The following is a 25,920-nucleotide window of genomic DNA, read 5'->3' as shown; positions in this document are numbered from 1 at the left end:
ATATTCATTGCATCAATGCGTGTGCAATTTGTAAGGCCGCGGTGACACAGACTTGTTTAATGTATAAAAGTTATAATCCCTTGTTCATCACGACGTCCTTTTTACTTCGATGTCTCAACAGCGTCACGGAGATCACGTGACGTGATGAGGGTTCTGCCTTTGTAGTGAGGGTTGTGAGTTGACGCCGAGGAGGGGGGAGGAGGCGCCTCGCCCCCCCCCATGAGGAGTGACGTCACCCGCTAATTAATATTAATGGTGGGTGATGTCTATTTGGAAGGCGTCACCTCTTCATGATTATGAATGTTGGGGGCTGTTTAATGTGGAGTGACGTCACCTGCTCATGATTATTAATGATGGGGGGTGCTGCATGTGGAGGACGTCACCTTATCATGATTATTAATGAGGGGGGCTGGCCCACGTGGAGTGACGTCACGCGGGGGACACAAACATTCTTGGCTCAGTAAATTTGTGAGTTGCTAACCCATTCCTATACTGTGCACTCATATCGTGTTTTTCATCGTTTGTTGTCGTAACGTTCGGACCCCCCCCCCCCCACCAAAAGAATCTATTCTTAAATCTAAATCCTACAAATCGATCACGACGTTTCGGCCACAACACAAGTGGCCTTCTTCAGGTGAAAGGAACAGACCTGTCGGGACGACAGAGCTACTCTTTGGTTCTTTCGCTAAAGTCACGTAGGTAGAAAAATCGATCACGACGTTTCGATCGCAAGACAAGCAATCGTCATCAGGTGGGACAACCACAGCGAGAACAAACCGCCGAAGTCGGCTAATTGTGAGGGCGGTGGAATGGAATGGTTGGTGACGTAAACGACTTCAATCAGCGTGGTGGTTGTTTTAGGGTGGGGGCTAAGGGGGGGGGGGGTGCTTGGGGAGGAGGGGGCTGGGGGGGGCTTGGGGAGGAGGGGGGGCTCGGGGGGGTGTGGTTAGTGGGCCCTGTGACGTCACGGCATCGCGATTGGTCCGCGTGGAGTGGCGCGATGCCCCCCCGCCCCCGTCGCGGCGTCATCGGGCGGGACGCAGCGATGGCGGCGTCGGCGGCGTCGTCTGAGGTACCTCGGGCGCGGGGCTCCATGGCCGAGGAGGACCCCAACCAGAACCAGCCCGAGGAGGAGGCCCGCGAAGAGCGCGCACCGCGCTGGGGGCCTCAGCACGCGGGGGCGCGCGAGTTGGCGGACCTCTACTCGCCCGGTGAGGCTGCGACGGGGGCTGCGTTGACGGCGGTCGCGGCCTACCAAAGCCGATCTCCCCGGTGTCGCCTAGGCGTCCATGCCCGGGATTGGTGGTAGCCCTGGGCGGCGGGTAGCCGCTGCCCGCGGTGTTGGGGGTGTTGCGCTCTCGGGGTAAACTTTACGGTTGTTGCGCCAACACATTCAGGGAGATGGAACTTGGGCGCTAACAGCTTGTGGATGTTGCTCCCTCGGTGTTAGCGCTGCGCTGCGAGCCCGTACACCCGGGTTCGATTCCCGCTCACGGCCAACACCCGGTCTGAACCGGTCCTGGACCTCCCCTAGGTCGACTCGGCCTCAAATGAGTAGCTGGTGCGGTGTGTAGTAAACATTGCCACTAGGGAGACAAAGGCGTGGTTATGGCCTTCATAGGTGCTCGATAACAGCACTTGCCCCTTCAGTCTGTTCAGGCTACACGGGGGATCTTTGTCTCTTCTGAGTTTTGATGGCTGTCAAATAGATGGAGTTGGCTCGCTGATGAGCTGCACGCTTGTCGATATCCAGTGTTCATGTTGCCCAGCAGAAGAGGGTAGTGCATCAGAGTTTGTTGTACTGTGCTTCTATGCTTCTGGTTGGGTGCTCCGGTTTATAAACACTCGTTAAAATAGTACAGCATTGGCCAAATATACCCATTGTAGCAGAAGATACATGGAATGGGATCCCGAGACTCTGCGAGGCTCTCCTTGGTAAATCGTTTAAATATCAATCGGCTGCCTCGTCCGTTCTCCCCGCCGTCACCAACCCGCACTGACCGGCGTGGTGAAGTATGGTTATACAATTCCCGCACTCGCTTCTCGTCTGTGTCGCCGGGGGTATGCGGTTGGTCGATGTCCGGTTAAAGCGAAACGTGGCCTTGGTGAGCCCTTCAGTGTTTATGGCTTTCAGAGAGGCAGCGCTTATCGGCAAATAAAGTGCCGATAGGGATGGCTACTTGTTATGGCTCGCACATAACGCAGAGCGGAAGGGCAGCGCCTTTGCCTGCTACTGTGTCGCGAGCCAGAGCCGGGCAATCCAATGGGTTCTCGGTGGTAGTTCTGCGAAGTCCACTTCCCTGGGCCGTCCTCCAAATGACACGGGGTGATGCAGTCACGGCTCTGCGAGATTTCTGACTTGGGTTCATCTCATGAAGTGACGCCGACATCCCAGCCCGGATTATTATTTGGGGAGAAAGACACTGCGTGTACGGTAGCGTTACGCGTGGGTGAGAGCAAGTGCTCATTTTGTGTTGCATCAACGGTGGCGACATCACACGCCCTTGTGTATCACGCGTATGCAGTCACGGTGGCTAGGAGATGTTAACTCCCTTGCCTCGTATACAGGAGGTCGTGTGGTTCAACCCCGAGCCTGACGCCTGATGTATGTTTGGAGTTTGAATGTTTTCCCTGTGGTCGCGTTAATTTTTTCCGGTTTTTCCCTCCATATTTAGAAACATGCTCTTGGACTATTTGGCGGCTGCTATAAATTTCCACATGAGCCACTAAGTTGATCTATAATTTGTGATGGCCAGGTCGGTTCTGAAAAGCAGATACATAGCTCAGTGGGGCCTTACCCGGTAAAATAAAAAAAATAGTTTTAAAATAGTTTTTGGTTGATGAGCTATTTTAGATGTTTACACCGTCCCAAACACCATGCAACCAGCAATAAACGGTACTTGAAGGTGTCATAGGTTACGGTTAATACGTCCCTTGAATTGAGCAAGGCTATTCTAAGAGCTTGGGAAAAGAGGCGGTGGGAGGAACATTGGAAGTTGATCAGCGCGAAGGGACGGAGCACAATGAGAAGTGTAAGTGACCTTCCGTGTGGTGAGTGACTGGGAGAGTTTGTGCGTGAGTGTGTTGTTGTGTGACCTCTAGTGTGGTGAGTAAGTGGGTGAGTGTGTTGTTGTGTGACCTCTAATGTGGTGAGTGGGTGAGTGTGTTCTTGTGTGACCTCTAGTGTGGTAAGTGGGTGAGTGTGTTGTGTGACCTCTAGTGTGGTGAGTAAGTGGGTGAGTGTGTTGTTGTGTGACCTCTAGTGTGGTGAGTAAGTGGGTGAGTGTGGGGTGACTTCCCTTGTGGAGTGAGAGAGTTTGTGCGTGAGTGTGTTATGTGACCTCCAGTGTGATAAGTAAGTGGGAGAGTGTGTTGTTGTGACTTCTAGTGTGGTGAGTAAGTGGGTGAGTGTGTTGTTGTTGTGACCTCCGGTGTGGTGAGTAAGTGAGTGGATGGATGGGAGAGTTTGAGGTGAGTGAGTTGTTGTGACCTCCAGTGTGGTGAGTGAGTGGATGGATGGGAGAGTTTGAGGTGAGTTGTTGTGACCTGCAGTGTGGTGGTTGAACACTGTGGATGAGACGACACGGTCAGTCTGGTAGACTGAGTCCTCACTATAGTTGGAGGAATCAGTGAGTGAACCTCATGGGAACAGTAACTATGGTAGTAGCGTCAGAAGAGTGATACAGAGGTGGCTGGCAGCTGGCGATCAAGTGATCAATAAACTCGACTTATTGACTGTGACAAATCTGACCGGTAATATGTACTGCATAATCTCAGATTATCATAATCTATTGTATGTTGATGAACTGTGACTAATCCAACCGTTAATATATACTGCACACTCTCAGATTAACAATCAATTGTAATTTATGTGATTACATTCACCCCCTTCAGATCTTTGCACCTGATAGGCTCACAGTGATGACGTCACTTTACTCTATTGAAGACCGGAAACAGGAAGACTTTTTCATAATTCTGGCAAATCACCTGATGAAGCTGGTTCTTGTAATCGCCAGCGCCAATGTCGTACTCAAATGGTAAATGTTGTGGGTTTACCCTCTAACACACCGGAGTGCTGAAGGAGTAACTAATTGGTGACGTTTTGTTTACTGACAGACCTCACTAATTGGCTGTGTCGGGTGGTGGTGGATTAACGACACATAGCTACGCGATCTAACCCAAAAAGCCTTCTTTATGAGTAATATCGGTCGCGAAAGCCTACTACGTACTCTTTGGTTCTATTGGGTAAAGTCACGTAGGTGAAAATAAAATAACAAATAATCACGACGTTTCGGCCATAACACAAGCGGCCTTCATCAGGTGAAAGGACGAGACTGTCTGGAGGACAGCGCTGGAGTGAGAGAAGCCACGCTTAGATCACGACCTTTAAGCTGTGTGAGATGAAAACAAAGCGCCTTGACAAAGGAATTAGCATATAATTTAGCATTGAAATGGCTCATTGAAATAGCTAAGTTAAAGTATACACATCCGCAGAGGTACCCCTTGACAAAGGAATTAGCATAGAATTTAGCATTGAAATAGCTGAGTGATTAGCTTGTAACTGGTCACAGAAATAGCTATGTTAAAGTCAGAGCATATACATTCACCGAGGCACCTAGTACTAATCAAACAGGAGAATTTAGAGAAACACAACCACGCTCAGACAGCGGACCTTTAAACTGTGTGCGAGCAAACATGGTGTTCTGACAAAGAAATTAGCATAAAAAATAGCATTTAGCACTTAATTAGCACTTAGCTATTTCAATGAGCCATTTCAATGCTAAATTATATGCTAATTCCTTTGTCAAGGCGCTTTGTTTTCATCTCACACAGCTTAAAGGTCGTGATCTAAGCGTAGCTTCTCTCACTCCAGCGCTGTCCTCCAGACAGTCTCGTCCCTTCACCTGATGAAGGCCGCTTGTGTTGTGGCCGAAACGTCGTGATTTTTTGTTATTTTATTTTCACCTACGTGACTTTACCCAATAGAACCAAAGAGTATGGATCCTTGCAGTCACGAAAGCTTTAAATCTAGCCTACTACGTGTTAACTTCTGTCCAGTACAATTATGTAAGGGAACTGCTGGTTCCACCCATAGGCGTCTTATGTATTCACACACTCACGCTGTTGAAACGCGTTCACACAAAATGATGGGTATTGATCGATGTGTTGACGTGAGAGCTGGAGATGGAAAGTGTCTGCCGCGAAGGAGTGTTGCTGATTACGTAATGAAAGCATTTCAAAAGCTGTCTGCGTGGCAGGTGGTGCTTACTGCGTGACACTTTCAAAATGCAATCTTTGCTCTAAAAGTCTGAAGTGATAAGAGAGCCGTTAACATGGATTGTAATTACTCTGCAAGTCAAGCTTGCAACGTCACCTGGAGTTTGCCAGATCTCAAACTGAAGCACGGCTGAGCCTGGAAGTAGAGCAGTGCATTGTCGTATCAGTCTGTGAAGGGATTTGCATGTTACCCTGTGTCCCCCAGAAGTGGGGTTAATGATAATTGTGATTACAGTGGCATCGTTATGTCACATTGCAATTGCATTGTGATTGCAATTCATGACTAATTATACGTTTATAATTTACGGCAATTCTGGTTTCCCCATGAATAAGAGGTTTGAGGCTTAATGAAGCTTTCTTGGGTGAAGGACGTTATTATATTGGTTCCAAGTGCCCTACTGGTAACGCTCATATACTGGCATTCTCTGTTTCACAAGCAGATGACCACAATCATCACCATCACCACGACCGTTACCATCATAATCATCATCGCTACCAACCTCGCCGTCATAATTATCACAATCGTCACAACCAGCATCATCTCCACCACCCCATCAGTAACTATCGTTATCATCAAAATCACCATCGCAACTGCACAGTGACCACAATGTCCGCCACTGTAACTCATCATCACCAAAGACAAAGATCCCCCGTATAGCCTGAACGAACTTTTGGGGCAAGTGCTGTTAGCGAGCACCTATGAAGGCAGGCACGGCACACAAGGGGGTGGGAGGCCAGCACCACGCCCAGCCGCCTTTGTCTCCCCAGTGGCCATGTTGACACACCGCACCAGGTACTCGTTTGAGGCGTTGTCGACCTAGGGAGGCCCAGGACCGGTTCAGATAATCGTCACCGGTGGTGTTGGCTGCGAGCGGTAATCGAGCTCGAGTTGCCGGGTTCGTAGTGCACTGACCGCGACCACTACCGCTCCCCACCACCACCACCGCCGCCGCCGTCACCGCCACTGCTGCCTCAACTTCCCTCCTTGTGGGCAGCTGAAGCGGTCGTCACGTAGGCACCGGCTTGCGGGATCGCTGGGCGTGGCGCGGGGCAGGGTGCGGTCCATCGTGACTCCGGTGTCAAGAATCCTGCCGACCTTTTTTTTTCACAAGCCTGGGGGGTAACCGGAGTTGCTGCTTCATCTATGAGACTCCCCCCCACCGCCACCCCCGCCACACCGCCTCATTCCCCACCCCAAATCACTGACCGCCACCGCTCCCTTCGTACATATTATAAATATTGGATAGTGCAGCCATCAGCAGCCTCAACTGCCAGCATGATCGCCATCACCACAACTAATGATAATCGCCACAATCACCATCATCACCACAATCACTGTAATCACCACACCTTGTCGTCACCACGATAACTATTACCATGACAAAAAATCATTACCACGGCAATGATCACCATCATCGTCATGACATTCATCACCATCACCACAACCATCAAAATTAACTGCCGAAAGTAATTGGCTCAACCACATCTCAATGTAGAATTACTCTACGTCAACATCGGCCACATGAGGAAGGAGACGATAGCCTTGTGTCTTGCAATCTCCTGCATATTACTCATCTGAAGGAGCTTGCAAAATACAAAGTGGCGCTGTATTGCAATACATTGTGTTTGTTAGTGATAAGCATTGCAGGACATGTAAAGGGTGCTGGCTTAAATGCCTTGGCAACTCAAAGCCCTTTACATGACCTCTCACCTGAACCATTGCAGTGCTCTGCTGCAGTTAACCTGGGGGGGGGGGACCCCAGTGGCAGCTGCCCCTGTGTGGCACAAGGTGTACGCAGCACCGGCTGGCAACTGGGCAATGTTTGCCACGTAGTGGTGTATGTGTCGTTTCGTGGTGTCGTGGTTTACTACCATACGTAGGTGTGGCTGAGCGCGATGCTGTATTGTATTATGGGGAGTGGTAGCGTAGCGGTTAGCGCTACGCTGCGCTACGCACCCGGTGACCCGAGTTCGATTCCCGCTCACGGCCAACACCGGTGACGATTATCTGAACCGCTCCTGGGCCTCCCCTAGGTCGACTCGGCCTCAAATGAGTACCTGGTGTGTAAACATCACCCTTGGGGAGACAAAGGCGGCCGGGCGTGGAGTTGGCCACGCTCCCCCTCGTGTGCCGTGTCGGCCTTCATAGGTGCTCGCTAACAGCACTTGCCCCTACGGTCTGTCAAGGCTATGCTGGGGATCTTTGTCTTTGGAGTGGGTGAGCGTGGTGATTTATTGCAATGCAGTTAATGTGTTGTATTGCAGTGGATTGCAATGGGTTATATGCGCCACTTCGCATTTTGGCCACAATTGTAATGGCTGTATTGTAACGCATTGCATATTGTTGCATTGTACCGTAACGCGCTGCCCCATGCTGTCGTGTGTTGCTTTACAATGCCACGCTTTTCGTCTGCAGGTAAGCGTCTGCAGGAGTGGGTGAGCGTGATGCTGTGCGCCATCCTCGTCATTTTCAACAGTTACCACCTCGTCATTAACTTCAGCGTCGACCAGGCTCACTACATCCTCATCGCCATCGGTAAACTGCCCCCCCCCCCCCACCGCGCACTTTCACCTCCGCTTGTGACGAGGGCTGCGAGTCGATTAATCGTAAGTAAAAAAAGAACGGAATCGATTACCGGTTCCCAAATATCGATCTTAGCCAGTTAAAATGTGGCCGCCCAAACTCGTCACAAACATTGCCGTTCGCCGAGATTATATAACCAACAATATAAATAAGCGAGGAAATTTGCTTCCTTTGCATATCTGTTCCTTCATCAACGAAAATCCAATATATATTTTTTTACACATCCCATCAGCCGCATGGTCTTGCTCTTCACCGCATACGTTCAAACCGCACGGCGCATTCCGCTGCGATTGGTCACGTGACGACCCGTGACATGGCCACGGAGCGACGGCCTGGCTCCAACCCGCTCCGAGCCATTGCTGCTCATTTCCTGTTAACAGTCCTGTGGAGCCAGTGGTGGGGTATCCACATTCGTAAGGTAGGGGGGCGAGTCTGTCCATAGGACAAGCGCTGCTGATTTGGTACCGCAAAATGATACTTGTTTTATCGGCCCCCCGGAGGGATGATGCATCAACGCGTACGTAAACGCAACCTACAGACCTTCGCCAATGCACTGCTGAATGGAGACGGAGGCTCGTTTGACCGTGCTTCACCGCCTCCGGTCGATGAATAAATCGAGATGAGCACGTTTTACACGTTCTCTGTTGTTTGTGCTTATCGATAACGGCCAAAAGTCAACACAACACATGCGACTGGTGACCCCTGGTGAGACTGGAAGTTACACGTGGAGTTTGCTCTGTCTGGGCATCTGGGTGAGAGGTCATCTTGTTGCTTTGATGATCGGAGGTGGGGGGGTTGTGGGTAGGCAGGAAAGGGGAGGGGCAGGGGGGGGCTGCGGCGATTAAACACTTTTCCTTATTGCTTCAGGTTGTGCACTAATCGTTCACGACTCTTGGTTGTTATCGAGCACCTGTGAAAGCCGGGACGGTGCACTAGGGTGTGGGTGGCCAGCACCAGGCCCGGCCGCCTTTGTCTACCAAGTGGCGATGTTTACACAGCAGCTACTCAATATTCGTCACTTTGGTGGAAAACCAACCACCGTCGGGTTGGGCTGCCCACCACTTACATTATCATTGGCTGTTGACATTGGGGCTACGCCCATTTCAAACCCCTTATAAGCAGTTTGCCTTGGAAGCTAAACCCCCTTTTCCTGAAGACGACCGCTTGTGTTGTGATCGAAACGTCGTAGTTTTTTTGTTATTTTTTTTTGACCTATCTACGTGACTTTACCGAAAGACCCAAGAATATCTGTTACATCTTTGATATTAGTGCTGTTTGTTGCTGGCAGCTTCATGGCCTTCTGGGCCTGCGCTCAGCAACCGTGTACAAAAAAAACCCTCAATTGCCATCCTTTGGTGTCACGGTTAGGTTCAAGAATCACTGACGGTTAGAGAGATGTTATCTCCCTCGCCTGGTACGCAGAAGGGTCTGGGTTCGATCCCAATCCTGTTGTCTGCTGCATACTTGGAGTTTGCATGTCTCTCTCTCCCCGTAGTTGCGTGGATTTTTCTCCGGGTCCTCCGGTTTTGCCTCCGCATTTAGAATCGCCATGCGATACATTTCCACGTGATAAGCCACTTTGTTCAGCTATCATTTATGATAGCCAGGTCGCTTCTGAAAGAAAGCTACATAGCTCAGTGGGCCTTACCCGGTAAAATAAAAGTTTAGTACTGCCTGCTGGCTTGGTTCGAGTGCCTTGCATCTTCTCTCTCGCTCGTTTTTGTTCGACTCGGCCTTAGGGGTCGGGAAGAGCGCATTGTTGTCGTCCAACCGTTTCCACCCCCAGCACGCCACATCCAGTATTGCACCCCCCCCCTCTTTCTCTCTATCTCACTATGGCTGTGGCTACTGCTAGTCACATGCCACCTACTCCGGTTGTCACCAGCGAGCCCGGAAAATACTCGTTGAGAAATGACGCCACAACCGCAGAGAGAAGTTGTCATGCAGCAGCAGAAAACTAACTATCCGCATTTTTTTATTTTTTTTTAGCAGGTAAGGCCCACTCAGCTATTTAGCAATTTTGTCAGAAGCGACCTGGCCATCACGAATGATAGCTCAACGAAGTGGCTCATCACGTGGACATTTATAGCAGCAGACAAATACTCTGAAACATCGACACCACAGCCGTCGCTGTAGCCACCTCCCAGGGTGAAAAAAACATCCCGGGAGCCGTCTTGAGCGGGAGGCAGAAGGAATTCTGACGAGCTCAGCGGAGGTGGGAGGCTACGCGTGAATGCATTGTCTCTTGAGCAGTGAATTATTATTGTTATTGATTTAAAAACGGGGACTTTGAACGTATCCCCGGGAACACGTACAGATTTCCCAGGACACCAAGTTGCCTTGCTCAACGAGAGGGTGATCCTGGGGCAAGCCAGGGCAGCTGGCAATCCCTACCCAGCCACAGGTCGCCTCGGCTCAACAAGACTGGACTCGTGATAACTGTTTAATTCAGCCGTCCCGCCGTTCACAACGCGTCCTGCCGTACTGAGGGATTTGTTTTATATGAGGAGACGTTTCGGACAATCGGCCCTCCGCCTTCATCTTGAGGGCCAGAGCGTCACAGGTGTTGAGTTGTCTTGTTTATCTGTGCTTGCGCACCACTGCCAAAACGCAGCAGCACCAGGTCGTTTGGTACGTTTGAATGTTTTGTCAGTTGCTTATCAGGCCAGTGGCGCGACACGTGGGGCCTCGCCGGTTGCCGTGACGACGGTGCCGCGGGATTGCCGTTGCCGTGACGACGGTGCCGCCGTTTTGCCGTTGCCGTGACGACGGTGCCGCCGTTTTGCCGTTGCCGTGACGACGGTGCCGCCGTTTTTTCCGTTGCAGTGGCCGGGATGGTGACGGCCGACTTCCTGTCGGGTCTGGTGCACTGGGGAGCCGACACGTGGGGCTCCGTGGACATGCCGATCTTCGGCAAGGTACAAAGACAAAGGTCCCCCGTATAATCTTAACGGGCCGTTAAGGCAAGTGCAGTTTGTGAGCACCTACGAAGGCTGGCGCAGCGCGCACCTAATTAGTTAGCGGTGTCGCCAGCAGCATGCCCGGACCCACCTTTGTCTCCACAGTGCTAATGTTTACACACTGCACCAGGTACTGCTTTAAGGCTGAGTTGACCTAAGGGGAGGCCCATGACCGCTTCGGATGTTCGTCACCGATGTTGGCCACGAGCGCGAGTCCAACTTGAGTCGCTTGTTCAGCCGGTGAGAATGGGCTCTTATTTCTGTTTATTTATTTACGATTCAACTTGTTCACCCAGGAAACCCTCACTGAGTCGTCTCACGAGGTTACTGCCAAGGAGCGTAGTGCCGAGATTTTTTGCAGTCGGGGGAGATGTTGCTGCTGCGTGTGAATCCCAATTGAGTAATGTGCAGATAATTATTTCGCCATTGGGATGTGCCCTTTGTGTGTTCTGTTTAACTGTGGGAGAAAACTCGGAGATCCTAGAGGAATGGGGACAAGATACAAACTCCGCACAGAACCAACAGCTGCTGGCTCTGACGCACGATTGTTGCCACTGCGCCACCACCTGAGCCAACACGGCACACGAGGGGGGGGGGTGGCGAGCACCACGCCCGGTTGATTTTGTCTCCCTCCTCACCCCCCCTCCCCCCCCCATTGGGGATGTAGCACGCCTCTCGTGGTACTCTTTTAAGTCTGAGTGGCTCTAGGGGAAGCTCGGGACTGGTTGTGATATCGATCGCTAAGGATGGTATCTGCGGCAGGGTATCAAACCCGGGTCTGCACAGTCTCATAGTGCAGCGCGAGGGAGGGAGGGAGGCAGGGCCGGAGGGAGGGAGGAACGGAGGGAGGGAGGAAGGGCTGTAAGGGAGGCGGTCGATACCGGCGTCGCCGTGACCTCTACACCTTCTGCTCACTCACTCGAGGTTTATTGGCGGTCGCCGGGCCGACAGAAGTCTATTTAACGACATGGTGCCCTCGGGGTGGTGCACTGCTCTCTCGCGGGTGAACTTGGGCGACCGCGCGAGGCGGTGACGCGGCGCGGCCGTGGCAGAGGTTCACGGTTCAACTCCAGCGGTGGCCCTGCCTAGTACTGCGGCGGTGCCGTAACAACCACGGTGGATGTTAAAGATTCCCCGACGTCATCGCAAGAGCGGGGACAAGTTAGACAAATTGAAAGCGAAACTAAAACTCTTTTTTATTTTACCAGGCAAGGCCCACTGAGCTCTTATCGCTCTTTTTCAGAAGCGACCTGGCTGCCATAAATGATAGCTCAACGAAGTGGCTTATCACGTGGACATTTATCACGGCTAAATACTCTAAACGCGTGGTGACGTCGACTCTCAATGTGGAGGGAAAAACCGGAGGACCTGGAGAAAAATTCCACGTGACCACAGAGAGAGAGAGAGAGAAACGCAAACTCCAAATGTACAGCAGGCGTCAAGGTGGGAATCGGGATGGAACCAGGGGCGGAGCCAGGATTTAGACTTTGGGGGGGGGGCTGACTTCAATATTCTGAGATATCCAGTGTTTATGTTTTCCAATGGGCGCCACAAATGCATAAAACAAATTTTATTGGATTTGAACGCGGAGTTTATTAATAGGTCGGAGCCGCTGATGTGGCTAGTAAGTTCGATGAGTTCGAAAGGCTGCCACTTAAAACAGCCTGCAGGGCAGCACACAAGGTGGCAGCCTGCAGGGCAGCACAAGGTGGCAGCCTGCAGGGCAGCACAAGGTGGCAGCGTGCAGGGCAGCACGAGGTGGCTGCCAGCATTCTGCAGCAGCCGGTTATCCCCATTACCGACTTTCCCAAAATTTCAGGGGGGGGCTGAGCCCCATCCTGCCCCCCCTGTGGCTCCACCCCTGGATGCAACCCATGACCTCCTGCAAACCAGGCGAGGTAGTTAATATCTCGCCACCGTGGCGCCCCGCACGTTATTCAGTTGTGATAGCAGCAGCAGCAGTCATCGCCCCCTTCAACCAAAACTTGCCAAGGACCTTCCCGCAAAAGCCTTTGCTGGGTAAAAGAAACGTTTACAACAATAATAATACAAACTTAAGGGACTTGCTTATTTACACTGCTCCACCCTCCACACCTCCACCGCTGTACAACAATGGGTGGCGTGCGTGCGCTGTATGTGCTGTGTGTACGTGCATGTTTGCGCGTGCCTCTGTCAATATTTAAGCGTTGGTGGGGGAGGTGGCCGCCGGTGGCTTAGAGGTCATCAGAGCGCCAGAGCCGTCGCCACCGTCTGCTGAGATCCCAGATTTTAAATCTTGCGGTTGGAGACGCCCAACCAGAGTGATGAAACCGGTTCGCCAAGTGCAAGCGAGTTGATGGTCTGATTTGTTGATGGTCACAGTCTGGTCGCCAATAGTAGGATAAGTTCCTCCTAGGCTCGCCACGAGAGGGAGCTCCTCTTGCCCAGTGGTTCTTAGAATGGGAAGCCCGGACCCACCAGTGGTCCAAAATGAGATTATTGAGATGAATTTGCTGCTATAAATGTCTAAATGATAGTCCACTTGCTTGGGGTATAGTTTGTGTGTTGCCAGGTAGCTTCTGAACAACAAGTTAATACCTCCTCAGTGGGCTTTGCCTGCTAGGATGGGGATTGTTTAGTGTTTTATTTGTTTGTGTTTGGGCGATTTTGTTGACCTTTCTTGTACTCTGCACTACCACCGTGTGTTTTTAACTGTTTGTTGTTGTAACGTTCTGGCTCCGTGCCTCCTACTGGACATCTGTGAAGAAAAATCTTTCTAGCTCATCGGCTTCCTCCTGCAGTATAACATGAACATTCTGATTCTTATTCAGTGATCTTCCAGGTGGTCCACGGGCTGCGATGGCTGTGCAGGTTGATCAGGACAAAAATGGCAAATGTTTTGTTTCGGACATTAAGCAATATTTTTCTCGGGATATTTAAATTTAAAAAGTGAGTCCAAACTCCCCTGATTTAGCTTCCCCAGCCCTAACATATAAATACCCTCCGAGAAAAAAACCCAAAACGTATCGCTGCATTTAAATATATATTTTTGATTTAAAGCTTTCGTGACTGCAGGGATTCATATTCTTGGTTCTTTCGGTAAAGTCACGTAGAAGGGAAACAATAAAATAATAAAAAATATGTTTTTATTTTCCGGTTATGTGAATCATTTTGTGTTAGTGGTATTCATATAGAGAGAAAGTTAATGCGTTTTGTCAGTAGGGGTGGGGGGGGGGGCTGGGTGGTCCACGGAAATGTTTGCATGTGCTGAGTGGACTGCGGACCAAATACATTCGAGAAACACTGGGATAGAGGGGCATCTTCTAGAGGGGGCTCCACAGGAGCTGTAAACCGCCTCTAGAGGGGCTCCACAGGAGCTGTAAACCTCCTCTAGAGGGGGCTCCACAGGAGCTGTAAACCGCCTCTAGAGGGGCTCCACAGGAGCTGTAAACCTCCTCTAGAGGGGGCTCCACAGGAGCTGTAGACCTCCTCTAGAGGGGGCTCCAGTGGAGCTGTAGATCTCCTCTAGAGGGGCTCCACAGGAGCTGTAAACCTCCTCTAGAGGGGCTCCAGTGGAGCTGTAAACCTCCTCTAGAGGGGGCTCCACAGGAGCTGTAAACCTCCTCTAGAGGGGCTCCAGTGGAGCTGTAAACCTCCTCTAGAGGGGCTCCACAGGAGCTGTAAACCTCCTCTAGAGGGGCTCCACAGGAGCTGTAAACCTCCTCTAGAGGGGCTCCACAGGAGCTGTAAACCTCCTCTAGAGGGGGTTCCACAGGAGCTGTAAACCTCCTCTAGAGGGGGTTCCACAGGAGCTGTAAACCTCCTCTAGAGGGGGTTCCACAGGAGCTGTAAACCTCCTCTAGAGGGGGTTCCACAGGAGCTGTAAACCTCCTCTAGAGGGGGTTCCACAGGAGCTGTAAACCTCCTCTAGAGGGGGTTCCACAGGAGCTGTAAACCTCCTCTAGAGGGGGCTCCACAGGAGCTGTAAACCTCTAGAGGGGGCTCCACAGGAGCTGTAAACCTCCTCTAGAGGGGGCTCCAGTGGAGCTGTAAACCTCGTCTAGAGGGGCTCCACAGGAGCTGTAAACCTCCTCTAGAGGGGCTCCACGGGAGCTGTAAACCTCCTCTAGAGGGGACTCCAGAGGAGCTGTAAACCTCCTCTAGAGGGGGCTCCACGGGAGCTGTAAACCTCCTCTAGAGGGGCTCCACAGGAGCTGTAAACCTCCTCTAGAGGGGGCTCCAGAGGAGCTGTAAACCTCCTCTAGAGGGGGCTCCACAGGAGCTGTAAACCTCCTCTAGAGGGGGCTCCAGGGGAGCTGTAAACCTCCTCTAGAGGGGGCTCCACAGGAGCTGTAAACCTCCTCTAGAGGGGGCTCCACGGGAGCTGTAAACCTCCTCTAGAGGGGTTCCACAGGAGCTGTAAACCTCCTCTAGAGGGGGTTCCACAGGAGCTGTAAACCTCCTCTAGAGGGGGCTCCACGGGAGCTGTAAACCTCCTCTAGAGGGGTTCCACAGGAGCTGTAAACCTCCTCTAGAGGGGGTTCCACAGGAGCTGTAAACCTCCTCTAGAGGGGGCTCCAGTGGAGCTGTAGACCTCCTCTAGAGGGGTTCCACACGAGCTGTAAACCTCCTCTAGAGGGGGCTCCACAGGAGCTGTAGACCTCCTCTAGAGGGGGCTCCACAGGAGCTGTGAACCTCCTCTAGAGGGGTTCCACAGGAGCTGTAAACCTCCTCTAGAGGGGACTCCACAGGAGCTGTAAACCTCCTCTAGAGGGGACTCCACAGGAGCTGTAAACCTCCTCTAGAGGGGGCTCCAGTGGAGCTGTAAACCTCCTCTAGAGGGGGCTCCACAGGAGCTGTAAACCTCTAGAGGGGGCTCCACAGGAGCTGTAAACCTCCTCTAGAGGGGACTCCAGAGGAGCTGTAAACCTCCTCTAGAGGGGCTCCACAGGAGCTGTAAACCTCCTCTAGAAGGGCTCCAGTGGAGCTGTAAACCTCCTCTAGAGGGGCTCCACAGGAGCTGTAAACCTCCTCTAGAGGGGGCTCCACAGGAGCTGTAGTCCTCCTCTAGAGGGGACTCCACAGGAGCTGTAGATCTCCTCTAGAGGGGCTCCAGTGGAGCTGTAGTCCTCCTCTAGAGGGGCTCCAGTGGAGCTGTAGATCTCTAGAGGGGGCTCCACAGGAGCTGTAAACCTCTTCTAGAGGGGCTCCACTGGAGCTGTAAACCTCCTCTAGAGGGGGCTCCACAGGAGCTGTAGATCTCCTCTAGAGGGGGCTCCACAGGAGCTGTAAACCTCCTCTAGAGGGGGCTCCACAGGAGCTGTAAACCTCTAGAGGGGGCTCCACAGGAGCTGTAAACCTCTAGAGGGGGCTCCACAGGAGCTGTAAACCTCTAGAGGGGGCTCCACAGGAGCTGTAGTCCTCCTCTAGAGGGGCTCCACTGGAGCTGTAGACCTCCTCTAGAGGGGCTCCACAGGAGCTGTAAACCTCCTCTAGAGGGGCTCCACAGGAGCTGTAGACCTCCTCTAGAGGGGCTCCACAGGAGCTGTAGACCTCCTCTAGAGGGGGCTCCACAGGAGCTGTAGACCTCCTCTAGAGGGGGCTCCACAGGAGCTGTAGATCTCCTCTAGAGGGGCTCCAGTGGAGCTGTAGACCTCCTCTGGAGGGTATTTTTTCGGCTTACCCTTCCACGCTGGTCGGTACGTCTTGGAATATGTCAGGGACTATCCACACTTTACCCCACATAGTGTTCTGATTGACAGGCTGGGTGGACAGATAGTTGTGGTGGGGCGGGCGGGAGGGAGGGAGGGATGGGATGGAGGGGGATTTAAGAAAATTGCGCCATCATCTGCGTTGCTGGGAGCTTTGGTGTCGAGCGGGTGGCCGCTGCGTTGCGTTACCGGTGTGCTCACCGTGACACCGGGGGGTATCTCAGTGGCTAGGAGATGTCCTCTCTCTCACCCGGCATGCAGGAGGTTGCGGCTTTGATCGTGACCCTGACGCCTGTTGTATATTTGGAGTTTGCACGTCTCCCTCTCTCCCCATTGGTAGCGTGGAATCAACATCACGCGTTTAGACTTTGGCTGCTATAAATTTCCACGTGATGATTAGGCACTTTATGAGACCTCCTTTGCCAGTAGCAAGATATAGTAATTGGTTTCTACCCTTTTATCTGGCACCAAAACTGACACCTTTATACAAGGGATCATGTTTGCAGTAACCACAACACAAGCAGCCAAAATTCAAACAAAAAGATACAACTCTGATAATGATATTGGCACTGTCCTTGAATTTGATTGGTCCACACCCGAGACGGCTTTTCTTAGAGCCTAGTCTCCACTGGTGTTGGACCAGATGACACCAAAAGGCATACAACTCTAAAAACAGCGCACTATCAGAGTATTGAGAGCTCAATGTAAATGCTCTGATAATGATATGCACAAGGACAGTGCATATCATTATCAGAGTTGTCTCTTTTTGTTTGCATTTTTACTGCTTGTGTTGTGGTAATTGCAAACATGATCCCTTGTATAAAGGTGTCAGTTTTGGTGCCAGATGAAAGGGTAAAAACCTATTACTAGATTAGCCACTTTGTTGAGCTATCGTTTGTGGCCGGGTTGCTTCTGAAAAAAAGCTACATAGCTCATAGGGCCTTACCTTGGTCAAATAAAATAAAACAAGTTGAATAAGTTTGATAGTTTTAACTCCACCGCGGGAAGCAGCAGCTGCAGCGTCCCTCACTGGGGACCACAGCGCAAAAAAAAGAAAGTTATCACCATTAAACCGTCGTTGTTGTCGTAGTTGTCGTGGTTGTTGTTGTGGTCGTTGTTGTGGTGGTTGTTGTTGTGGTTGTTGTTGTGGTTGTTGTGGTTGTTGTTGTGGTGGTTGTTGTGGTTGTTGTGGTGGTTGTTTCGGTTGTTGTTGTGGCTGTTGTTGTGGTTGTTGTTGTGGTGGTTGTTTCGGTTGTTGTTGTGGTTGTTGTGGTTGTTGTGGTTGTTGTTGTGGTTGTTGTGGTTATTGTGGTGGTTGTTGTGGTCGTCGTTGTGGTTGTTGTTGTGGTTGTTGTGGTTATTGTTGTGGTTGTTATTGTCGTGGTTATTGTCCTAATTGTGGTTGTTGTTGTGGTTGTATTTGTTATGGTTGTAGTGGACGTTGTCGTTGTTGTGTTGTCGTCATTTGTGGTTGTTGTAGTGTTGTTGTGGTCGTGGTTGTCGTATTTTTTTCCGTTGTGGGTGTTATTGTCATTGTGCTTGTTGCCGTTGTGGTTGTTGTTGCGGTGAGCAGGCGTTCATCCGGCCGTTCCGCGAGCACCACATCGACCCGACCGCCATCACGCGGCACGACCTCGTCGAGACCAACGGGGACAACTGCCTCGCCACGCTGCTGCCGCTCTCCCACATGGCCTACAAGTTCCACACCCTGTCCCCCGGTGCGTCCCCGCACGCAAAGCCACGCACCCCGAAGGCGGAACACCGGATCATCGCGCGGCGCTTTCCCGCGCGCTTGCGCGGCCGTCTGGAACGCTCTTCCTTCTGAAGGATTGACAAACTCGTGTCCTTCCCCCCCCCCCCCCCGCACCTCCGATTAGCACGGTTGGCTACGTACATTGCGAAAGAAGTCTAACATTCGTACATTCCCCGTATAGCCTGAACAGACTGTTGGGGCAAGTGCCGTTAGCCAGTAGCAACACCGGTGAAGGCCGGTACGGCACACGAGGGGGCGGGTGGCCAGCACCAGACTCGGTCGTCTTTGTCTCCCAAGTGGTGATGTTTACGCGTCGCACCAGGTACTTGTTTGAGGCTGAGTAGACCTAGGGGAGGATCGGGACCACTTCACATATTCGTCACAGATGTTGCCTGTGGGTGGGAATAGAACTCGGGTCGCCGGGTCCATAGTGTAATGTGCTAACCACTGTGCCGCCACTCCCTTTTTACATCACACCATGTACTAAAACTATAAACAATACACTTTTTTATTTTACCAGGTAATGCCTACTGAGCGAAAAAATAATTTTCAGACGCGACCTGGCCACAAATGATAGCTCAACAAAAAATGGCTTATCAAGTGGAAATTTAAAGCAGCATCCAAAGACTCTAAACGCGCGATGATGTTGATTCCAAATGTGGAGAGGAAAAACCGGAGAGAGACACCGCAAACTCCAAATGTACAGCAGGCGTCAGGGTCGGGATAGAACCCACGACCTCCTGCATACCAGGCGAGGGAGTCAACATCTCCTAGCCACCGCAGCACCCATCATTGGATGCCGAGTCGAGGCCCCGAGGACCTGTTTGAGACATTTGCTGTCACCGGTGCTGGCTGTGAGCGGGAATCGAACTCTGGTGGCCTGGTTCGGAGCGCAGTGCCTTGATAACCGCCGTGCCCGCCTTGCGCTCGCTCGCCCGCTCGTCGCTTGGTTCTGATTTTGGGTGCAAGCGAAAATTAAACAAAACCACGAGCATGAGAAATCGATTTCCGTTGCAAGCCACCGGCGCCGAGCCAAATTGCCCGCGGTGCGATGCGAGTTGAAAGGCCACCACGCAATCGCACAAAGACAAAAGATCCCCAGCGTAGACTCAACAGGCTGTAGGGGCAAGTGCTGTTAGCGAGTAGCACCTGTGAAGGCCGGCATGGCACACGAGGGGGTGGGCGGCCAGCACCACGCCCGACCGCCTTTGTCTCCCCAGTAACGATGTTTTACACATCGCACCAGGTACTTTGTTTTAAGTCCACCTAGGGGAGGCCCAGGATTGGTTCAGATATTCGCCACTGTTTTTGGTCGTGAGCAGGAATTGAACTCGGGTCGTCGGGTTCGTAGCGCAGTGCGCTAACCGCTGCGCCACTGGTCCCACACCACTCTACACACAACTGCACACACATGCACACAGAAACAGAGAGTTGTTTGTTTTCCTGAACATAACGTTTGATAAACTGTCAGCGCCTCTAACAAACGTCCACATAGGTGTTGACGATTGCGTGTGGCTATAAAAAACAGTATAGGGGTGGCCGGGGGGAAGGGGTGGTAAGATTTTAATTGCCTTGCCTGGTGTACAGGACGTCATGTGTTCGACCCTGACGCCTGTATGGTTGGAGTTTGCATGTCTCTCTCCCCGTATTCACGTGGATTTTTCTCTGAGCCTCCGGTTTCTTCCCTTCCACATTTAGAATGAACGTGACACGTTTGGAGTATTCGGCCGCCGTACATTCCCACGCGATAAGCTACTTCGTTGGGCTATCATTTGTGATAGCTAGGTCTCTTCTGAAAAAGAGCTCACTGGGCCTTATGGGGTAAAATAAAAATTGTTTAATAGACATATAGTTTCGTTTAATGTGAAGGTACAGATACGTGAGTGATGTGGAGTGCCTGGGTCCTGGGTTATTATCGCTCTGCCCAGGGGATCGGTGACCGAAGTAACAAGATGAGTAATTTATTTATTTTCGAATTCGGTAAAACAAAAAAACAAAACCTCTACTTCAAGAGCCGCAGTGCCCGTGATGGATACGAGAGGGGATGGTCCTTCGTAAATAACGTGACAAAGCGGTCCTCAAACATTTTCCTCGTGGCGTTCAGTTGGTGCTCACACCGTTTTAAATTGAATGATAATAGCAGCCTGGGTGGGTACTGGATTTGAAGTAAATTGATTTTATTTTAATTGTTCTGATTAAAAGGAAACATGTTGCTTTGTCTCTTAACTTTGATTCTTAAATATGTCATTGTGTAGTTTTAATGTAGGGTTAGTAACACTTAGTCTGTGCTGCTCTCCAGTTGCCTGGGTGACGAGTGGGCTCGGCTTTGCCCAGCCCTGTCTCTCTACAAACTTAGTCGGCTAACGGGCTGTGCATGCGTGAGCCGGGACGACGTCCCACGGTTAGCTCCACGCTGTCCAAAGCTTCCTCGGGAACAGAAACGGAAGCGGCTGTCTTCGGGACTCGAGGATCGGACCGCCAGTGCCCGACTTTCTCGACTCGCACCCTGCCCCCCACCGCCCCTCCTCCACAGAGGCGGTGCGTGAGACGTACGCGTGGGAGTGCTACGTGTTTGCGCTGGCCGTGTTCGTCACGCTCACCAACCAGATCCACAAGTGGTCCCACACCTACTTCGGGCTGCCGCGCTGGGTCACCGCGCTGCAGGCGGTGCACATCGTCCTGCCGCGCCGCCACCACCGCGTGCACCACGTGGCGCCGCACGAAACCTACTTCTGCATCACCACCGGTGAGCGGCGCACCGCGGCACTTGGCCGTCACCGCCGCCATCGCAATCACCGCCACCAACACCGCCGCCGCCATTATCACCGCCATCGTCACCGCCGCCGCCGCCGCCACGCGTACCCCAGCTGCATCGTCACCGTCGGCGAGCCGCGCACCGCTACCTTGTGCTAGCCGGACCGCTCCTGCCCTCAACCCCCGCCCACCCCCTGCCCACCCCCTGCCCCAGGCTGGCTGAACTACCCCCTGGAGTTCCTGGGCTTCTGGCCGAGGCTGGAGAGACTCATCGAGGCGGTGACGGGCGAGAAGCCGCGCGCGGACGACTTCAAGTGGACACAGAAGGTCAAGTAGCCTCAGCCTCTGTGGTGGACTCGCCCGCTCGTCCGCCCGCTCGTCCCTCCGTCCATCAGCTTCCGGGTCGTCCCAGGCTCCACGGCTCATCTGGACGCGAGCCCCCCGCTCCCCTCGCTTCCGTGGCGCCCCCCCCCCCCCCCCCCCAAAAACAAAACCATGCGCCCTGCACCTCGTCGTGAAGAGTGGATGGCGGGGGGGGGCAGGAAGAGCGGCGGGGGGAGGGGAGGTGGGGAGACGCGACGGAGAGACGTCAGCCACCACCGAGTGAACCCCAGAGAGGGTGCGAGCGAGCGCGCTGTGTGCACCTAGCCTGGCACAAGCGCTGCGACAACGACGTCTCCCGTCACGTAGCGCCGAATGTCGGCTGTTTTTGTTGTGTAGTGCACGTGTGTGAGTGAGGGTAGTGTCATGGTGTGTGTTGGTGGCGGTCGTGCGCTTAGGTGTGCGTGTGTGGGTATGTGTGGGTATGGGTGTTGCCGGAGATTGTGTGAGTGTGGGGAGCGGTGGCGCGGTGGGTTAGCGCAGCACTTGCTCCATGAAGCCAGCGATTCAAGTTCAATTCCCCGACCACAGCGGACATGGGTGGCGATCATCAGAACCGCTGCTGGCACCCTCCCATAGGTCGACTCAGCATGAATACTAGGGAGACAAAGGCGGATCGGCGTGGTTGCGGCCACACCCCCTCTTTGTACACCAAGCTTGCCTTCGTAGGTGCTGCTCGCTCACAGCACTTTCCCCAACAGTCTGTACGGCTATCGGGGTTTTTTTGTCTTTGTGGTGGAGGAAGGGGGGGAGGGGTTGTTGTGGTTGTTGTTGTGTGCTGTGCTGTGCTGTTCTTGGTAATGGTGGTGGTTGGTGGACGACGACGTGGTGGCCGTGGTGAAGCTGACAATGGATTTGTTCGACCCACCTCCACCGCTCGTGACGTGGGGAGGTAACTCATCCAGCAGCGGAGTGACGGGGGGAGGGGGGCGGGGGGTGATCACACAATGCACAATTTGGGAACGTAGGCTGTTGTGAGCGACGGGCGATGGTGTGAGATGCACACACAGGGTCTTTAACATCAACTTTGGTAGTGTCGGGGACCGTCGGGTGAGCCAATGAGAGAGTCGTTTGGTTCAGTCATAGGAGACTGTGTCTTGCCAGATCATGAATTAAGATGTTCCGCAGAGTTAGACACACCTCATAAAGTGATGCACACACGTACGTACACACACACACTATACGTGCATACACGTGTACACACACACACACACTATACGTGTACACACACACACACTATACGTGCACACACATGTACACACACGTACCAGTGACGTGCGGTAAGCTCAATGGCTGGGGAGGCACTGGCGAGTGTCAGTCAGTCACACACTGAGGGGGGCGTGGCCTCACTGAGGGGGCGTGGCCTCACTGAAGGGGGCGTGTTACACACGCCCCCCTCAGTGAGGCAGATGTGATAACTGCCTCCCCTGGTGCTTTTTCATTGCATGACGAGACCAGCGAGCCTAAATATCTTTATACACGTACGTGAAATAAGTTACCTCGAGTATGGAAGGCGAGGACATGAAATGTAGGGGTCTACAAACATTACATTGGCGACATACTGAGATAGTAACAGGCACGGGCTTATTGCCCAGTTACTGAGGGGTTGCGCAATCACAGGGGAGGCTGAGCTCGCCGCTGCCTCACCTCTCGTCTCTTCCTGTATTTGCAGCGGAGCTCCGCAAATTTGGCGATTTTGACGTTAAAAATGATTGGAATTGTACAGAAATGACATAACAGATCAGTGGAAAAATAATATTTATTTTATTTAATTTATCTTTTTTCTACTTTTCGTAACAGCTATTTTCATTGGAGTATAACAGGTGAGGCTCTGCCTCCACTCTCTCCCCTGACTGCACGTCCCTGATACGTACACACACACGTACACACACACGTACACACACGTACGCACACACGTACGCACACACACGTACACACACGTACACACACACACGTACACACACAGGTACACACACGTACACACACACGTACACACACACGTACACACACACGTACACACACGTACACACACGCGCGCGCACAACGAGCGGACGATGGGATTCCCGCCCGGCTTCGACTTCAACACACCGCGGAAACAGTGCCGTGGGAATCTAGGGGACACCGTACATTCAACCAGACGACATGCAACGAGATTGTATATAAAACGAGTCGATATACAAGCAGTCAGAGGTGAGGGTTCCTGGGAATTCCAGAGTAGGTGGCAATCCCGGGCGAGTGATGGAGCGTTCCACCACCGGGGCTTGTAACCGACGGAAGCTGCGTCTTCACGAGGCGGCGAGGTGTGGAGAGGAGCGGTGTTTATTTCGCGGGGGCCCGCGGTGATTGCCACTTGTGGTGGTGGGGGGGGGGTGTGCCCAAATTGCTTGACACAGTTGCAGGAGCCGCAGATTTAAATAACTCTCGCTCGGCGATCGGATTAGCGCTGCGGCGGCGGCGGCGGCGGTGTTGGTGGCAGCGGCAGCAGATTACACAGCAAGATGGGAAGGAGTGGAGGGGGAGAGATGGAGAGAGGGGGAGACAAAAACCCCAATCAAGCGCGTGGCCACGGGACCACCTTACTCATTCCGATGCCTTGCCAGAACAATTCCCACAACAACAAAAACCAGAATCTCCCCAAACAGGCCGCTAGCACCCTGGCACACACACACCACCACCACCACATCCAGTATATCTCTCTCGCGATGTCGTGCGTCGTGGAAGGTGAATCGTTACCGCGACGAGCGTGCGTTGTTTCCCGTGTTCTCGTGTTCATGTAGCGTGCGCGCTTTGCTGCTGTTGCTGCTGCTGCTGTTGCTGCTGCTGTTGCTGCTGCTGCTGTTGCTGCTGCGTGTTTCGTAAATGCCTTATATTGCCTGCGTCGACGTCTCCACGCCAGAGTCGCCGCTTCTGTGCTCAGCTCTTGGCTGCCGCAGTGGCTGCTGCTGCTGCTGCTGACTTGGCTCGGCCAAATATTCGTTTTGCTTTTCCCCATTTTCGTCTTCAGCATCCCCTGCTGTTGGAAGCGCCCAGGCAGTCGGGGACGAATTATTTTCGAATTTCTCGGGGCGTCGATTATTTTTTGCCAGTTTAAAAGTGGGGGAAAGCAAATGTGTGATGATGTGTTTTTGTTTTTGTTGTTAAGCCATCGGCGGCTGAGGCCCCGAGCTTTGAGAAGCCGGTTCAACCACAGGCGGCTGGAACCCGGCTTTTATGAACCCCTTTAGCCATCCAAACAACCACTCTGTGGTACGCATTTTATCTACCCTCTGCGGACGGAAGGGCTGACGCCATCCAATCATCGGCAGCCTTGATCGATCCACTGCTGGATCAAGGTAAAATAAAAAAAATGAATTTGAAAAACTCTGGGGGATCTCCCTCCCAAGTTCCCCCGTCCCCCACCCCTAAGTCGTACCCACTCCAGTCGTCGGGTGCCAGGTGGTGTAGCCTGTGAGCACTATGAGACGTGTTACTGCTCGTGTCGATGTGCACTATGGGAGAGAAACGGCACCCAGTTGTGCTGCTTACACTGAACACGCGCTCGTGGGTGTATTCGCGCGTCGGGGATTATCCGAACCGTTCTTGGGCCTCCCCTAGGTCGACTCAGCCTCAAATGAGTAACTGGTGCGGAGCGTAAACATCGCCAGTCGAGAGACAAAGGCGGCCGGGCGTGGCGCTGGCCACCCACCCCCTCGTGTACTTCACAGGTGCTCGCTAACAGCACTTGCCCCAGAGGGTCTGTCAAGGCTACACGGCGCGTGGCGGGGGTTCTTTGTGGGTCGCCAGATGTGCGGGACAGGTTCGTGTGGGCCACTCGGAATCATGGAGCGGTGACGAATGGCGAGCGAGTCGCGAGGCATGTGGTGTGGACCTGCTCGCGGGTGTTGATGAAGAGCGTGCCACGTGCTGACGTCGTCTCCGCGGCAGACGGAGTCGAGAGCCCATTGGCAGGAGTCGGAGTCCCTTGCGACCGGCGTGCTTTATTGAACCAGTTGTCCCACCACGTGGAGATGGCACCGCGGATGTACAGGGGTGGTCCAGATGTCTTGTGACCCCCCCTCCCCCAATTCGTTGACCCTAACAGTTTTTTTTTCATTTTGCGTATTCATTTATGTTTTCTAAACAAACCTCACAAGAAACTGTTAAGTTTTAGAGAATGGAGTACCCTGTAGTGGACCGGCTGATATCGCGAACCGAGATCCATTCCCGCCCCCAAACGTCACCATGGCAACGGGGATGCTAATTCAGTGCACGCTGTCTGCACAAACAAACACATCCAGCATCAGGTGTCGATGTTTATTGTTGTACAGTCCCGTCAGCCTGTCGACCTTGCCGCACTCGCGACGACAGTGTGTTGAAGCACGCAAACTCTGGAAGGGATTGAGTTGTGTTGGGCGTCGTCAGCAGACGCGGTGGCTATGAGATGTTAACTACCTCGCCCGGTGTGCAGGAGGTCCGTGGGTTCGAACCCGACCCAGACGATTCCTGTGTCTTTGGAGTTTGCGTGTCTCTCTCTCCCTGTGG

General features: G+C 52.7%; 1 protein-coding gene across 2 annotated transcripts; it reads left to right on the top strand.

Annotated features, from left to right (window-relative positions):
• Positions 1–976: 976 nt before the first annotated feature.
• On the top strand, positions 977–21,499 carry PEDS1 (plasmanylethanolamine desaturase 1). Of its 2 annotated transcripts, XM_032945054.2 has the most exons (6): positions 981–1,211; positions 7,694–7,813; positions 10,688–10,779; positions 18,085–18,229; positions 20,798–21,010; positions 21,233–21,499. In XM_032945054.2, exons 1-6 carry the CDS (start codon positions 1,001–1,003, stop codon positions 21,352–21,354), a joined length of 903 nt encoding a protein of 300 aa, XP_032800945.2. In that variant the 5' UTR covers positions 981–1,000; the 3' UTR covers positions 21,355–21,499. The 2 variants fall into 2 exon arrangements, with proteins under 2 accessions (XP_032800946.2, XP_032800945.2); XM_032945055.2 differs by lacking the exon at positions 7,694–7,813 and having other exon boundaries at positions 977–1,211.
• The last annotated feature ends 4,421 nt before the right edge of the window (positions 21,500–25,920 follow it).

This window comes from Petromyzon marinus, chromosome 54 (assembly GCF_048934315.1).
Source record: "Petromyzon marinus isolate PM22_M1 ecotype Great Lakes invasive population chromosome 54, UKy_Petmar_22M1.pri1.0, whole genome shotgun sequence".
NCBI classification, from domain to species: domain Eukaryota; kingdom Metazoa; phylum Chordata; class Hyperoartia; order Petromyzontiformes; family Petromyzontidae; genus Petromyzon; species Petromyzon marinus.
This window is presented reverse-complemented; position numbering and strand designations above follow the sequence as displayed.

Coding starts and splice junctions, on each gene's coding strand:
- PEDS1 (XM_032945054.2), top strand. CDS start 1,001: ATGCCCCCCCGCCCCCGTCGCGGCGTCATCGGGCGGGACGCAGCGATG. Junction 10,780..18,084: donor ACATGCCGATCTTCGGCAAG/GTACAAAGACAA, acceptor TGCGGTGAGCAG/GCGTTCATCCGGCCGTTCCG. Junction 21,011..21,232: donor CTACTTCTGCATCACCACCG/GTGAGCGGCGCA, acceptor CCCCTGCCCCAG/GCTGGCTGAACTACCCCCTG.